The sequence below is a fragment of the Dromaius novaehollandiae genome, chromosome 14 (genome assembly GCF_036370855.1).
Source record: "Dromaius novaehollandiae isolate bDroNov1 chromosome 14, bDroNov1.hap1, whole genome shotgun sequence".
Taxonomy (NCBI): domain Eukaryota; kingdom Metazoa; phylum Chordata; class Aves; order Casuariiformes; family Dromaiidae; genus Dromaius; species Dromaius novaehollandiae.
In genome coordinates, this window is record NC_088111.1 from 4,770,646 (window position 1) to 4,786,956 (window position 16,311).

Consider the following 16,311-nt stretch of genomic DNA (forward strand, 5'->3'; position numbering starts at 1 on the left):
CATGACCCAGAGGAGGAGTCTGCCTTGCTCAGCTGCTCAGACTTTAACCCTTGGGCAGGTTTCTCCCTGGATTGAGACCTTAATAATGTGCCCAGCCCTAGTGACTTGAAGCTGCTAAAAGGGTAATTTTCACTAGGGGAAAAACAACACAGGGCTTGACCTTGCTTCACTCGTTCCTTCTCACCTTCTACCCCGAGAGCAGTGAGATTCGCAGGGGGCTGAGAGGGAGCTTCCAGATGCTGGTACTCACCAAACGAGCGGTGCTGCATCAAGCCGCTGCTGGATTTGTGCTCCATCAGCTTGCGCAGGCCTTTTCCGAACACCCCGTCGTCTTTGGTCTCTGCAATATCCCAGGGCAAGAAGTCCCATCGACAGGAGCACCGTGCCAAAAATACTTCCCCTGACCAGAGCCAGCTGCCTGGTGACTTCACTGGGCCCCAGTGCAGCTGGGGAAGGAGCCCCTGCCAAGGAGGGGTTTACAGTTCCCGCTGTATCACCCCTCGGATGCGATGCCCCGGTGAGCCCACGGCTTGTTGCGTTTGGACTTTTGCTGGTTTTGTTGCTTTTATTGAGGGCTACAATCAGGAGGGCGCGGGAAATATTGCCCTCTCCCCAGCCAGCCTCCTGCCCCCGCAGGGTCTCCCCCTGCCCGCCGTCCCCGGGGGCAGCTCCTGCCAGTGGCCCCTCGTCGCAGGGAGCAGCAAGTTAACCCTCCCTGCCCCGATAAGGGGAGGGGGGAGCGCCGGGTGCTGCCAGGGTGTTTCTGGCTGTGTAGATCACCTATAGTTGATATAAGGTATAGTCCTCTTATGTCTCCCTCACCCAGCCCCATTTATCTTGTCCTCCTGCACCTCCTCTTTCGGAGACAGGAGGGATGGAGGGCCCAAAGGAGACACTGGGGAGGAGAGAAACACCTTGCAGGGGAGGGCAGTCTTTTTGGGGTAGTGCTCGGGATGGGCCGAGAGGGTCGTTGCAGCTGAGTCCTCCCTCTGCTCTGGCTTTTTGCTGCCCCCTCCTTCTCTATGCGGGTCCATTCACCCCATCTTTGTCCCACGTCCCATCCTTCCACCCACCCACATCATCCCTCTTTTCACTGGCCTCGCACCCTGCCAGAAAACACTTCCCAGGGCCGAAAGGGACCCATCATCCCCAGGCAAGGTCCTCCGGCCTTCAGAGCGCGCAGCTGCGATTCAGCAGGGAACAGGACCTGCCTCCATCCCGAGGGCTCCCGCAGGGGCAAAACCGCTCGGATGCACTCGAGCCTGCAGCAGTCTGACCTGACGTTGCCGGCCCTGGAGACGCAGGCAGAAAAGCCAACAGGACAGGCTCGCCCTAACAGCCGCAAGTCCACAGCGAAGCTTTTACTAGGTCGCTTTTGGGTCGTGTTTGTGCTGCCGATGTACCTCCCTGAAGGAAGACAGAGCAGGGGGAGGATCGGATTTTCCATTTTGCATCTGGGCTCCCCGCTAGTTTGGATGCTGGTGGCTCCGTTGACGTATCCACGTGCGTCCTGGAGCCCTGCGAAGGCTGGCGAGGGCGCTAGGGCAAGAGGCAGCTCGCTGACCCTGAATCGGTTCAAAGGACCGAACCAGCCCGTGGCACAAACAGCACCGCGCAGGGAGGTCAGCCCACGCTCAGGGTCCCCGGCTCAGCAACGGCGTTTCCAGATGGGATCTCATTTCATCTCTGCCCCGGACTTTCTGCTTGCTTTACAGCCTGAGGTCACACGAGATGATATTGTTGCTTGTCTTCAGGAAACCGAGCGTCCCCCCACAAACACATGCAGGACCGGCCGCTTTCTACTGGAGAAACAGGGAAAACACATTAGAAATACCAGCAGAACGGACAGCAGGGCGTCTGGCTGGCTCAGCCGTAGCATGTTCAACCTCACCTGTGCTTGTGGGCTGCTGTGGACACGTGTTAGGGCATGGTCTATGTCGTTACCATTCCCTGTAGCAGACGGCGAGAGGGTGGCAGCCCCCGGGGCAGAGCCACAGACCTCCTCCTCCGCACGGCACAGCGCAGCCCCCTTCCCGCGGCCCCCCCGGAGCGCGTTGGCTGACCCACATAGCGGAGCGAACAGCCAGGCCCAGGGCACCCAGGCACATCCGCTCGCCTGCGCTGAGGATTGACCTACTGTGTCGAGCACCCTCAGCCACAGCCTGGGGGAAACCAAAGCGCTTCTGTAATTAACGGCCGGTTAGCACAAGGCAACAGCACCGATAGACTACATATGGCCATATCCATAGGCGAGGAGCGTTTTTGCCTGTGCCCAAATATTTATTTTTATCTCCTAAAACACAGCAGGTGCCAGTCTTCCCGCAGGTGCAAGGGTCACCTCCGCAAACACCCAAGCGAAAGAAGAGGGCAGCGGCACGGCAAGTTTCGGTAGGACGAAGTTTCAGGCATCCCCAGCTTCTCAAGGCCATGATGTGCTCCATGATTCACGTAATCAGCGACTGACAGGAATCAATTAGCCAGTTTACGGAAGAGTGTGTCTGATTTCCACCCGCCCCGGCGGTGCAGAGCAGCCGAACACCCAGCCGTTCGGCGCTGGAGACAGCGGCGGCCTGTTGAGCTGCAGAACACAGCGTCCCGTTTTGTTGTGGTCTCCTTCTCGCAAGAGCCCTTCACCTTGCCAGAGCTGAGGCTCCCTTATCCTGGGAGCTGTCTTTTGCCTTTGCATCTAAAGCCTAACTCCTCCACGAAGTAACCGACCATGGCCCAATACAACAAGGACATTAGGAACCGCAATTAGAGGCAGGAAGAAAAATTCGCCAGGGCTCAGTGTTAAAGAAGGCACCTCCAAGCGTACGCGGTGCTGCGGCACCGCTACGAACATCCCAGTCCGCGTTAGCTGCGTTTCTTCTTCTCACGCAGAGCCGCTGATTTTCTAATAAGCTCTGCTAATTGCTGTTGTGATTTCTCGGTGGGAAGCTGGTTTGTATTTCAGCATTTTCCCCTCTCTCTCTGACAGCAACCGAGGCCAAGCCTGGCTTTGGAGGAGGAGGAAGGGGTTAGCCCCCACCAAAGCTAAATAAACTGGGTAGCAACTTCGCACCCGAGCAAATATTTCCTTTCCTGCTAAATGGGCTTGAGCGGGGGCAACTTACTGATCTACAGGTGACCGATAATTTGAAGTAAGAGGAAAAAGAGGAGACGCAGAGGACTATCAAACACATGGTCACTACAAGCACCAGCAACGGAGAAGGTGACGGGTCAGGCGGAGGGGACAGTGACGCTGGTCTCCCCCGAAGCAGTTGTTCACCGAAGGAGAACTTCTCCTCCCTGTGGCAACATGCTCTGATAACCTTTGCACAACCTTACAGTGACGAATGAACCGCATTCAGGCGGGGAAAATCACACCGTTGGTGGTTTTGTGATGTTACTACGTGGGGTTCCTGCAGGCACGCCTGGGAGTGGCATGACAGAAAGCCACATCCGCACCAGCGCTCGTGAACTGCTGCAAAGGATTGAGCTACCCGAGTTTTTTGCGCAGCTCTCGTAGCGCTGTTGTCTCCCTGGCCTGGCCGACTTTGAGGAAATCGCGTGCTTGCTCTGCTCTCCCGAGGTTACGCCTCCTCCGAGAAGATGCCCTTCGCAGCCGGCTCCGGCTTGGGCTCAGAGCTGCTCGGTCCCAGCCTGCCAGTGCCTCGCGTCTGCTTTCCAGGTGCCTGGACCCAGTCTCCTCTCCTTCCCGCGTGGATTAAAGCGAAAACCGCAGCACTTCCAGCCTGTGACAGGGATTGACAAGAAAGGAGAAATGGGACGGAGAGGGTGGGATTGAGTCTATCTTGCTAACTCAGATATTCCCAACCCAAATTGCCGCCACAGGTGGGGCAGCACTGAACTCACATCACTGCATAGTTTTACACAAAATGAGAGTATTAAGGCAACACTTTTATACTTATGGGGCCCTTTGGACCAAATACGATGGTGGAGCCTGCACCTACCGTGGCTATTTTTGAAAGCAACTATCACTGAAACGGCACCCAAGGGGGAAAAAGCAGCCGGGCAGGTTCTCCAGATTACGTTTCCCGGCAACGTTAAAAGGGTTTTAGCACTGTGGGAAAGCAGGCCACAGCGTTACAGGTACGGCTGCTGTGGCAGCCCAGCGCTTGTCTAGGAAAAAGGGAAAAAAAGGCCCAGGTTTTGGCCAGGATCCGTACGCAGCTCTTGTGTCCAAGACCAGCGACCCAGGAAAATCTGAGCGTTTCACGTTTGGAGAAGGAGTCACTTCCAGCGGGAGGCCAGGAACGGGAACCGCGGCCGGCGCCGCGCGTGCGAAGACAACGCTCAGCCCGATGAGAGGCGGGAGGTGGGACGGGAGAGCGTCTCGGGCACCCGGCGCGGGCGAGCGGGGGGGGTGCCCCCGCACCGCGACACGGTCCAGAGTCCGGCAGCCCGGCGAGTGGGAGCAGACGTGCTGAAATAAATGACAAATAACCACACAGTTAAAAAAAAAAAAAGCACACGCTGCTGGGGGGTCAAGGCCGCCCGCGGCAGGCTGACGCGGTTCCCCGGGAGCACGGACCTCCTCTGCCTCCAGCCCCGACGCCGCGGCAGCAGGACGCTGCGAAACGCCGGTGACGCCCGGCGCAGACCGCGCCGAGTTGACTTCAATGCCCCTTCTAATTTCAGCTGCGTGCCGCAAAGCTGGCGCGTTTTTCTTCTCTCCTGCTTTGGATAATAACCTGTTTAATAGGAAATGTCTCCGAGACAGCTGTTAACCCCAGCAATGAGAGTCACGCTAACAGCTAGCAGCCTCTTTGGTACCCAGGGCTATGGGCGCTATTAGGTGTGAGAAGATAGAGATGGTTTGCAGCCAAAGTGATGTCTGCAGGGTTAATTGTCTCTAACTGCAGAGGAACGTGAACGGTCCAAAGGGAATCGCTTCCTCGGGGTTCACGAACAGAGGTGGCCTCAGCTGCTCTGCCAGGGCCCTTGTTCCCGACACCACCACAGCACCCTCCCTTTCCCTGTTAACAAGAAAGCCCCAGGACTTTCTCTAGAGAGACCCTTGGAAGCCTTGAGTAGTGCACAGCGCTATAAAAATATTGTACTTCCAGATCCTGGGGAGAAGAGGAGCCATTCGGTGTGTGAACCCGGGGCAGGGTCTCCTGCAGCGGCTGCAGACACCGCTGGAGCTGGGGGCCCGGCCGGGCTCCCGCGGGGGTTCGCCGGCTGCGCCCGGGGGTCCGCACGTCGCACCGGCACTCGCTGCAGTGCCTCACGGCGTGACCGCTCCTGCCACAAGTGCTCTCGTTCAGTATTAACAGGCTCACAAGGCTCCCCACCGCTCCTGATCACCGCAGTGAAACGGTGCTTGGCTTTCATCCACTATTGGCTTTCTTGGCTTCTGTATTACAGCTACGTGAGGGCAGGAGCTACGGCCCTCGCACAAGGGCAAGAAAAGACAAGACAAGAGAGAACGTGGCTCTGCAGAAAAGTAGCATGTATGAATTCACGGTTAAAACACACCGAACTATAACTGGCCATAGTCACAAGTGTTGTCATAGCTGTAAAAATGGGCCCAGCACAGGAACAGAACGAAACACCTTCGAGCAATCAGGGAGACGATGACCGAACTGATGACGTTTAAAACTCACGCAGAACTTCAGAGGAGCATGACTGACAAACGAAAACATCCTTCCATTTTTGAAAGCGCACAGAGAAACCGAGGCCCAAGAACTATTAAACCGCAGAGCCCTGCCTCGAGGAGAGGTGATATTACTGCTGTCTGCATGACAAGAACCAGACTGAACAGGGCAAAGTGGAGAGCAGTCCTGCATGGGCACAGGGGACCAGGCAGAAGACCACCAAGAGACGCATGCCCTAACTACATCTCAGGCACTTTCCTGAGCAGCTGTATTGTGAAACATCTGTATTGCAGACACACGGGTTCCCCTTTCCTCCGCACGCCATGGAAAAAATCCTGTTGTAACACACAGCAGTCTTCTAAAGGAGATAACAAAAAGCCTTGTTAAAGAACAAGCTTTGATTCACCGATTACCTCATCTTTAACAATTCCTTCTGCTGTCTCTCTGGTCCCACAAATGGGAACTTGGTATTTTGGGCTCTTTCTTACAAACCTTGCTTTCACGCAAACCTCTTGAAATGATTAAATGCAAAAGCACCAGATGTACTACTTCCTTGAAGAGCTCCAGCAGCGAGGGAATGACCAACGCTGGGCGCCGACTTCTGCCTTCCTTCTCCCTGAGCTCAAACCCGAGCAACTCATCGCGTCTGGATATTTCTGGGATCTCTGCAAAGCAAAGCAACACGTTGCTCCTTTAATCCAGTAACACTGCTCAATGCTCCTGAAGCATCGACAACTGAAACCCATCTCCCTTTCACCTACCCTGTAATTTCCTAGCAAGAATGGAAAATTATAAGCCACAGCAAGAGTTACATCATAAAACCAATTACGAAAAGCACAGAGGTGCCGGTTCTGTGTGTACTTTTAGTGCACTCCCCATGCTGTCAAACACTAACTCCTTCAAGGACAGTCTATCCTTTGCATATCACAGATATATTTTATACCAGTGAATAACATGTCTTTCTGTTTTCAGACCTCCCAGTTGGTAGCTCAGACTCACTTAACGAAGCAGCCAACACTCTCCAGAAAGCTATCCGAAGGTGAAGTGGCAATGCCGCATTTGCAATGACCCCAATTTCTGCCAAACCACTTCAAAATCATGAGTCAAGCCAGGGAAAAAAAAAATCATGAGGTGGCCTTAAAGATATCAGCTCTAAACATGCTATATACAATCTTTTCATTTGCTGTCTGTTTTCTTGCCCATCATGGACACAAGCACAACCTACACAAAAAGGCCAAAATTTAGAAAGAAATTCTACCATAACGTCCTTATCTCCAAACTACGCTATCTCGTGATGACACACGTTAAAAATGCACCATGGGCACAACACATTTTAGAGCCAGAATCTCTCCTCAGCCGGACTCCGCATTCGCAGTGGCATTGCTGCCTGCGGGAAGAGCCCGGCTCACCCATTTGTGCCTCCAGGAGCACCAGCTCCTGCGTTTGTTTTTCTCATGGAGCACGTCATGCACGTGATGTAGAGGGCGGCCACTCGAGCGAGTGATGCAAGCTGTTTGGCTCGTAGTTCTTTCAGCGTCGTCGATGTCTTATCAGTTGCTGCTGGACACCAGCCATCCCAGCATGTCTCGGCACATTCCCATCTGACAAACCCAGCGGATATGGCTGGAGGCTTCTCACGCAACCTCATAGGGAGAATTTTCTACAGCAACCATTTGCCTGGTTGTATTAAGCCTTACCTGCTTTTAAAACACCCATGTCTCTTACCTCACTAATTTATTGCGGTGTAGAAACAGCTGCCTGGGTGAGTCCTAATCTGTCAGCCTGGAAGGTATTAGGATGGAGGACTGAGATGCTGAGTTTTCCTCTTCTGGTCTTGTCCCTTCCATTGTGGTTGGGCGACTGTTTCCTATTGCATTAGGTTATGCCACATAAAGTTTTAGCATTCCTGGGGGAAAAGGTCTCCCAGCAGATTAAGTCACTGTCTCATAAATCAGTGTGGAAATTTGCACCACTTCCACCCCAAATTTTTCGTAGTTCAGTTTCTCTGATTACGCTTAATTGCCCCGTTCCTCCCTGATCCTCCACCTCCGGGGTGTTTATATCAATCAGATTTGTGCATTTGTACATGCATAAAAAAGAACCCAAGATTAAAAAAAAAAGCTTGTATTTACAAGTTGAGTCTGGTACTCGTGGAATTACGCTCTAATTAGGTCAGTCCTGTTCCTCTGGTAGGGTACGAACGATAGTGCAGGAAAACAGAGACAATTCACAGAGACCCAAAATAACTCTTCCTGCTCTGTTTCGTAAGCAAGAAGCGTTTCTTTGCACCGCGCTGAGGCCGTTCGCAGTTGAGGCCATCCGGGCACGCTTACCCCGGCCGCACGCACCACGGCTCGGCCCCGCAGGCACTGCCAGCCTGCACCTCCCTTGCCTTGCGGCAGGAGAGGGCTGTTAATCTGCTCCAATTTGACAGGGTTGTGGAGAGGTCACCCTGTGTTTGTAAGGCGTTTTATCGCTCTTGGCACAAGGCGCCTGGCCATACTACATACGCCTCTTTCCATGATTGCCTTCCTTATCTGCATATTCTGTTTACATAGGCCACAAAGTGCAAACGTTTGCATGATATCATATTATCAAGGATCGGGGTGAAGAACAGCGGGCTCATTCTCTCCGCGGGGACGGGCACTTCTGCGGGGTGCAGGCAGGAGGCCGGCGCTGCAGGAGCGATGGGGGAACATGCCTCCCCGTTGCACAACGCTGGGAAAGTACCTTTTAATGACAGCACGGGCGTTGCACCAGTTGCTTCCCCCTCTGACACATCCTTCCCCGTCACACGCTCATAATCTGCAGATTTATTATTTCTTCATCGAGCGGGGCAGGTTCATCAATTGTGCAGCTAACTATCGGTTTCAGCCACCACAGGCCAGCTCGGAAATTGGCCTTTTTAAAATTTTGCAGAGTGTCTTTGCACATGCCAGGCTCATCTGACTTAGTATTGTCCAGACTAGTCAACGGACGGTGCCAAGGGAAGGAGCCCCTTCCTTGGGGAGCAATGGAAGGGAGCAAAAACAAACAGACCCATGTGTTCAGATAAAGTTTGCTTTGATTTTGTAGGAAATGAAGGTTCGAAATGAAAACAACTGGTGAGGCAAGAGGAGGAGGAAAAAATAAATATATATATATAAATTTATATATATATAAAAATCAAGAGGCAGGCTTAAAAAAATGAAAATAAAAGGAGCGAGAGGAAAAATAAACAACCCTGGAGCAAAAACACAGGGAGAAGAGGAGGAAACAAATGAGACGAAGAGCAGGAAAGGGGTCAGTAATGAAAGCCCAGATTACTTGATTCACTCGGGGCAGGGCGGGAAGCCAATCTGCTCTCTGCAGTGTTGTTTAGGCTACAAACGCCGTGGCAGATTTCCCATCCGCTCCAGCGTTTATGTCCGCGCTCCACTCCTAACCACAAAAACACGCGTGGAGGAAAGGCAGCCGGAGGAAACCACAAAAACACGCATGGAGGAAAGGCAGCTGGAGGAGAGCGAGGGCTGGAAGCAGGAGGATGATACACTTTGGAGCTGAATGACCTCGAAAAAGCACTTCTGCATTTTCTGGCAATTTTGCAAAATAACGTTTTGTTCACAAAATTCTACAGCGTGAGGATTTTCATCTTCAAAATGGGTACATTGATACCTCTGGGTTATTACAAGCTACCAGCCGCAGAGGGCTGCCTGTATTTATACAGCACTGCATTATTTATAATATCCCTTTTAGGAGCAGGAAAATAAGAGTTTTTTCCTTAGCAGCTTTTTTTTTTTTTCTCCTCTCCCACTTGGAAAACATTGATTTTTCACCCTCGTTTCTCCCAACAGAGCCGTAGCCAATCTGACTCCATTTTACTTACTTCTCCAGGCAGCTCCTCAGCCGATGCGGAGCAGCGATAAGCTCCCTGGAATGAACGGAGCCACTCGGATTTACCGGAGGTGGGATCCGGCCGCCGCCTCGCCACCGCCACCGCCGGAGCGGGACCTGGTTCACGGCTGCCGCAGCGCTGCAGGGGACGCAGGTAGCGTTTGCAAAGGGACAAAATCACACCAAATGGTGGCCTGGGGGGTTACCTGGCCCCGAATGGGTTTTAACTCGTCCGTATTAATGAGCGGGTGGGAATTTATCACCAGAAAACAGCAAAAATATAGGGCCGATCAAATTCGCGGTGTAAACTATTTGAGAGTGTCATTTTAGTGGAAAAACAGCAGGGGATTGTAAGATTTTACAGTCCAGAACTAACAGCTTGGAGTTTCAGCCTGTTACATTTTCACTGTCCGGAACCGTTAAATCGTAAGCACACTGGCAAGGCACCGAGAAATTTCTCCAAGCCAAAAATAACAGAAGAGGTTTGAAAATATGTCCCCGTTCCCCCCTCCAAATAAACGCACCAAGGACACACGCATTCAAAAAAGGGTTCTTTTAATTAGAAGCAAGTTTGCAAAAGAAGAAGTAACTTTCTCATATAAAATAGTGGAGTGGTGAAGGTGAGGCTACCAAGAGGTGTGGAACAAAAAACCAGGTCAAATCCCCAAGGAGACACCAAAGTAAAAGCAACGACCCGATCACCATAACACACCGAAGGGCAACTCTGCGACACAGCTGTGTAAGGCGGTCCTACCCCTAAACCGACAGTGGATACCAAGGAAGATGAGGGACTCCATCTGAAGAGCGGCAAAGTGACTGGCTACAAACTCCCCATACCTTTAAATTTTTATTTTTTGCACCTTTCCATGACCTGAGAGCTGCCAGCGCTGCCCCCGGTGAACGTTACCAGGCTGGCGGGACCAGCGCAGCGCCCCAGCTCCTCCTCTCCGTGCTAGCGGAGAGGTCTCGTTCCCAGGCGTGGCTCCAGAGAAGCAGACCTACCTGGGAAACCCTGTTACGGCCTCTGTATCTAAGGATTTAAGCCCCAAGGAAGTACACCGTGATCAAACAGGCTGCAAGTGAAGTAACGCATTTCTTGCCAAACCAAATTTCCTGCCAAATCTCGAGGCTCCAAAGCCATTTAAAATGTGCATGTGTCAGCCTCGAGAAGATAAAAAGAAGATAAAAATTCTGAGTCAGAGCTCGAACTGCAGCTCCCAGTGCTGTTTCAGCCCTTGCGTAGACGCAGCTATGCCTCACCTGTCCCCCGTGTCGTGCGAGTGCTTATCAGTGCTGGCTCTCTACTGCTGGGGGTGGCAAACTTTACAGCTTCACAAAGTGCAAGCCAACTTTAGCTGTCTGGGAGGGTTGGCAGGGTAGAGATGTGGGCGAGAAGAGGAGGAATACAGAAGTATGGAGAACTTATCCAAGGAAGCTGTTTAAGGCTCATGCCCAGCCCAACATTTTCAATCTCAGGCTTAATGTGCTCCTAATTTAAGGGTGGCTTTCTGCAGGGAGGAGGTTTCAAGGGATACTGTACAACCACGTCACCATGCACGTGGCTTCTGTGAACAGAACGGCGACACACCTCTCCCCATGTGACCTCTAGTAACACCATGGTGTTGCATGGACTCCACATATTGTGGCAAAACCTATAAAAACAACCTAGAAAATGTGACTGAACTCACAGGAATTCAAGTTTGAATGAGACTGTTTACAATGCAAAGCGCCTGTCTAGCAACTGCCCCGTGATGGCTTTTCCTCTCTTGTCATAGCAGGTCCCTTTTGGCTATTACTGATAAAGGAGTTATCTGAAGATAGGAGGTTTAGGAATCATATTCTCTCTACAGGTCTCAAGTTTCTGGGAATGCTGATTTCTACTGGCCCATGCAAAGGTTTTTGTTCTTGTGTTTTTCTTTTTTAAAGTTTCTTGACAAATTCCTTCACTGAAAAGCGATTTTCTGAAACACGTCTTAGTCTGAAAACAGCAAGTGGGAGAAGACAACAGTGCTATCTATGCATAAACAGCTATTTCTCCTCCCTTTTGGGAGAACAAATTGGATAATCTTTAGATGACCCAATGGATTTCTTGAGAGAAGAAATGACAAGAATAATAAATGTATTCCCACATCAGGAGAGACGCAGATGCTTATTCTAAACAACCACTACAGCAGCCTCTGGCTGAGATCTGGGTGTAAGCAGATAAAATTAGGTCATGGCCCATCTGCAAAGCATCACTGGCTTTAAAACTCAAAATGAGGAAGAAAAAAAGTCCTGCTGGGTAATGGACCAGTTTCCTTTTTCAAATACTTTTTTCTTCTTCTCTCCTGCAATGCCAAGTGCTCCCAAAAGCAGGATTGCTGACCGCAGTGTGATTCCTTTAGTAAATGTTGCTGAAACCCTCTGCTCAGTTCTGCTGAGGCTTCTCTCTGCCCTCCCCAAGAAGGCGTTTCCAACTGGTAACTCCCAGGGTGGGGGAAGAAGAGGCTGTCACCAATTAAAATAAAACAGTGCCCTCTCCTGTCCCTTCTCACGACTGCTGCTCCACAAACAGCAAAGGTCCATGGGTGAAATGGACTTTTGGGGAATATAATGCTCCATTGAGAGTAGGTTGGAACAATACAAGGGTCCTTGGACGGCTTATTTACTCACGTGCGCTTTTGCACCAGAGCAGGATTTATTACAGAGACAACCTGAGGTTCGGTACTCGCTGGAAGCATCCCTGACAGTGGTGGTGGGTGTCCTCTCAGCCCTGGGAAGGGTAGGAAGATGGGAGCACTCTTTTCCTGTAGGAAACTGGGTATTTGCAAGGTTATTGCATGAAAATGAGCTCCTATTAAACTGCTCCCTGAAATGTCTCTCTTGGTCATTTCAGGATGCCATTTTCGTTTTTTTTTTTATAAGAGCCACCAAGAGACCTGAGAAACAAGGGAAAGTAAATAAAAAAATACAAATTAAATATCATAAGAAGGAGTTTTAAATATAAGCTTTCATTTTTCAAGACTGTTCTGAACAGTAAGATGAAACAAAAGTGAGTCTCATGGGTAAAGTTATTTTAACATGACAGCCAATGTTTGAAAGTCCTATTTCAAGGCTGTGACTCTCAAAGATTACAGCTATGAAAGAGAGCTTTCCTGCTAACTGATGGGTGTTTCCTTCCAGATAGAACAATTTGCCTGATATTTGAGGTAAATAAAACATACCTATTAATCATATTTTACGAGTACGGCATGCTAACAGCAAGGCACAGGCATCATGCACATAGCTATATGAAACAGTGGGCAGGAGAATACGCATCCTACTCTTATCTCGGGGGTGAGCAGGGCAGGGCACTTCCATGCTCTGCGAATGCTTAAATAAAATAAACCTGCATGTAAGAAAATCCTAAATAAAACAAAACCCCAGAGGAACAGTAGTGTGAACTGGAATGGAACAGAAATTCCTTTGTTCAGATCAACAGGTCCTAAAAGAATCACACCCAACATTTCGTTTTGGAGGCAGCCAAAAGAAAAGGGCCATACAGCCAACTCAGCAGGCCCTCAGGACGCTCGAGCATTTTAGCTGCAGTTGGCTCTGAGGAAGAAGGGATAGTCTCTTCTCACCACTTGGTACAGATCTTGCTGTTCCCCATGTTTTTCCTCAGTGGAAGAGCATCGTGAAGTCCACTTCCCTTATTCTATGTGGTTTCCTTGCCTTTTGGCTCAATGTGGTATCAGAATAAATCCAAGGAGTACTGCACCTTACACCAATCCAGATCTGGCAATACCTGCAGGAGATGTGGAGCTACGCTTACCTTTGGAGCAAGCTCTTCAGTAGTTTGATCTACTTTCTTCTAACCTGTTTCACTAACTCCCTCAGTGGTCCTTGGAAGCCTCTTCCTGTAACACTACCTCTCACAGCCGTTGGATAAGCACCATTAAATCTCCAACAGCAACTGCACTGCTATGTCACACGTATAGAAAACAGGGTGTCTAAAATATGCAATCTGATGCAGGAAATAACAAGGGAGAAAGAAAACAAGTCAGAAAGTCACACAGATAATTTTGTCTAAGAAACAAAACAAAACTCAAATGATAGACTGAGAACAAATTTTTGTCAGTTCAGTAATTAAAGCAAAGTCCATATGGCTTAAGAGAACAGTCAAAGTGCACAGAAGGCAGTGGTTTTTGTTTGTTTTACGTTCCTCTTCACAGTAAGCACATTTCATCCTCTTTGGAGCCCCTTCTCCATCCCACACACATCCTATCCAGTTGCAGAAAAGGGGATGGCTCACAGGGTTTTGACTCAAGCCCACGTCTTTGCAAGTCACTTGCCATCTACTGAGCTGTGGATCATTATCCCAAATTCAAAAGCACTTGAACACACAAACGCTAGAGTTTTTGGTTTTGAACTTTTTCTTTCTGGAGCCTTTGGAGAGGAACATCAATCCAGTGCCAAAGCTATCCAGAATCAGTATGCACCAAGAGCAGCAGTGCTCAGAGGCAGTGCCAAAGAATAAAAACAGTTCTGAGTTCATTTGCCTTGTCACAGAAGCACTGAAAGGTGACAGCAATGCTGAGCTCGCCCTTGGACCTGAGCAGGTGAGGTGCCACCAGTCTGCTCCTAACCAGCCCTGATGGGCAGCAGCTGCAATCAGTGCCAGGTTGGTTTCAACAACCTGCCTTGAAGACCAGCACCAGACAGTGCCACCACTGTCCCACATCCCTCCAGAGAGGGTGGGGACAATCTGCAATAGTAACAGTGCCCACACATGCCCTGATGACACATTAGCAAGTAGCAGGATGCTAATTATCCTGGCTCTTCTACACCCATCTGGGAGGAAATGCTGGATGCTGGAGTGGCAAGGACATGCCTACTTCCAAATCCCCCTTTCAAACTCTTGCAGTAAAAAGTCCAGTGATCCAGGACCGCTCCTAGGTCCAAGGGCTGGATTGGGATTTTTTAAGCACCTGACAGCTTCCTCATGAGCAAAACAACTTGCTGCTAAACACAACAGACTCAGGAAAAGGATGAACTGGTTGCAGTTCTGCAGGGGAAAAGAGGGAAACAAAAAGGGAGCTGTACAAAAGGATGGAAAATAAGCTAAAAATCCCCTCTCTTCTTCCACAAGGCTGTAGCTGGAAGTGCACAAAACAGCCTATATTAATGTGCACAAGATAATTCATGACCCTAATGCTTAGAAAACCTAGTCAACTTTATTTGGAGACACTTTGTTGCTTCTTTCAGATACAAAGCTGTAGAATCAATAAAAGGCACCTGTGGACACCAAAACTCAACCAATCTGTGTGAGGTGTCTTTGTACTAAAAAAATAAAAATCAAACAAACCCAGCTACCATGTACTTTTTTTTTTACAGACCAGTAAGCAGTGCTGCAGAATCTGGTCACGAAACGATGCTCAACTTCTATTGACAGGGCAGGATAACTTTGATGATCAAAAAATTTATCAATTAGTGCACTCTCTAGCTTGCCACTGCAATCTTCATTGAAAGTTTCCTCTGGCCTGCTGGGTTATGTCTTTTGACTTAAAAAACAAAAAACAAAAACCAAACAATTCGAATGGCATACGCAGTCCACAAGGGAGGATTAGAGCCACACCAAAAATAAACTGACCTTGCATCTGAATTCTTCCCACTTGCTTCACCCACTGCTGTCTAGAGCTCTCTTTTGAGCCATCTCCTCTCCTAAAGGCCCTGGAGTTGGAATATTTAAAGAATGCAGCAGGCCCCATTTGAACAAGAAAGAAAAGCAGGTCAGCAATTCAGTATAAAAACACCAGTAGTGAGCCTAGAGCAGACAGTGACACATCTGAGCCTAAGTTAATCAGCTGGTGCTCCTAATGTGGGGTACAGCAATGAGAAGAGGAGAGAGGAGGCACCTGCTTTTCATGTAGATATTTGTCCTTTCTCTATATTTTCCTACTTGACCCTGATGATGGGGAAAATTAAAAAAAAAAAAAAAAAAGTAAAGGAAAAGGAGCCTGGGAGGCTTTGTGTGTTTTCTCTTCAGATCACATCACGAAGTCACTCATTGCATCTAGGGAATTCACCTCCTTGTTTGGAAATGGGGGATAGGAGGAGGGAAGAGAAAGCAAAAGGGAAAAAAAAGGATATGGGAGCTGCTTCCTGAAGCAGTGTTACAAAAAAAGCGGTTAAAAAACCCCTACTATTCACAAGTGGTTAAAACTGTCACTTTTCAGAACTCTTTTTTCTCTTTTTTTAACAAAGGTTCAGCTAGTTCAGCTCCATATTTTTAGAGTTGATTGTCTTCAGAAAAAAAATAGCCTCATTCGTGTTCCCATCCATTCTACCCTGATAGAGAAGTTACCCACAGTTCACCGCACCGGTCACACACACACAGTCACTGCGACGGGTCACTCCGCGCTCCGACAGAGGCTTGGCTGTGCTGGTTCCTCCGCGCTGGTGTCAGACGAAGGAGGAGAACCCTGTCACTGGAGTCCGGGAGCCTGGCGCGGGCTGTCCCGTTGGGGTGTACACCCCTCCTGAGCTCTGTGTCGTGATGACAGTCTGGAAATAGGGTTCTGCCTCGCTCGCCGCACACTCCTCGTATCTGTAGGACGCCGGGTGCTTCACCCCTTTCTGTTGGCGCTTCCAAGAATTGTAGTATGTGGGGTCGCTCATGTAATGGTTCACAAAGGAGTGCTTTGGCAGCTCGTCTTCGTAATCTGAGTCAGTGGCCTGGAGCACCAGAGGAAAAAGAACAGCTGTTAGCATCTATGATTTAGCCTGCTCCACTCTGAAAGAAATTATAGACAAGTTTAACATCACCAGTTGACAAAAGCTGTAATTTTAGAGTAGGATGGTCTGCAATCCAACTGCA

At 49.8% G+C, this 16,311-nt stretch overlaps 1 protein-coding gene across 5 annotated transcripts in view; it reads right to left on the reverse strand.

Annotated features, from left to right (window-relative positions):
* Positions 1 to 10,011: 10,011 nt before the first annotated feature.
* SDK1 (sidekick cell adhesion molecule 1) overlaps positions 10,012 to 16,311 on the reverse strand; it is a 432,949-nt gene continuing 426,649 nt past the window's right edge. For all 5 annotated transcript variants that reach the window (XM_026116143.2, XM_064520166.1, XM_026116142.2 and 2 more), the window contains exon 46: positions 10,012 to 16,169. In XM_026116143.2, the coding sequence (XP_025971928.2) occupies positions 15,897 to 16,169 (273 nt within the window). In that variant the 3' untranslated portion in view covers positions 10,012 to 15,896. The remainder of the gene's footprint in view (positions 16,170 to 16,311) is intronic.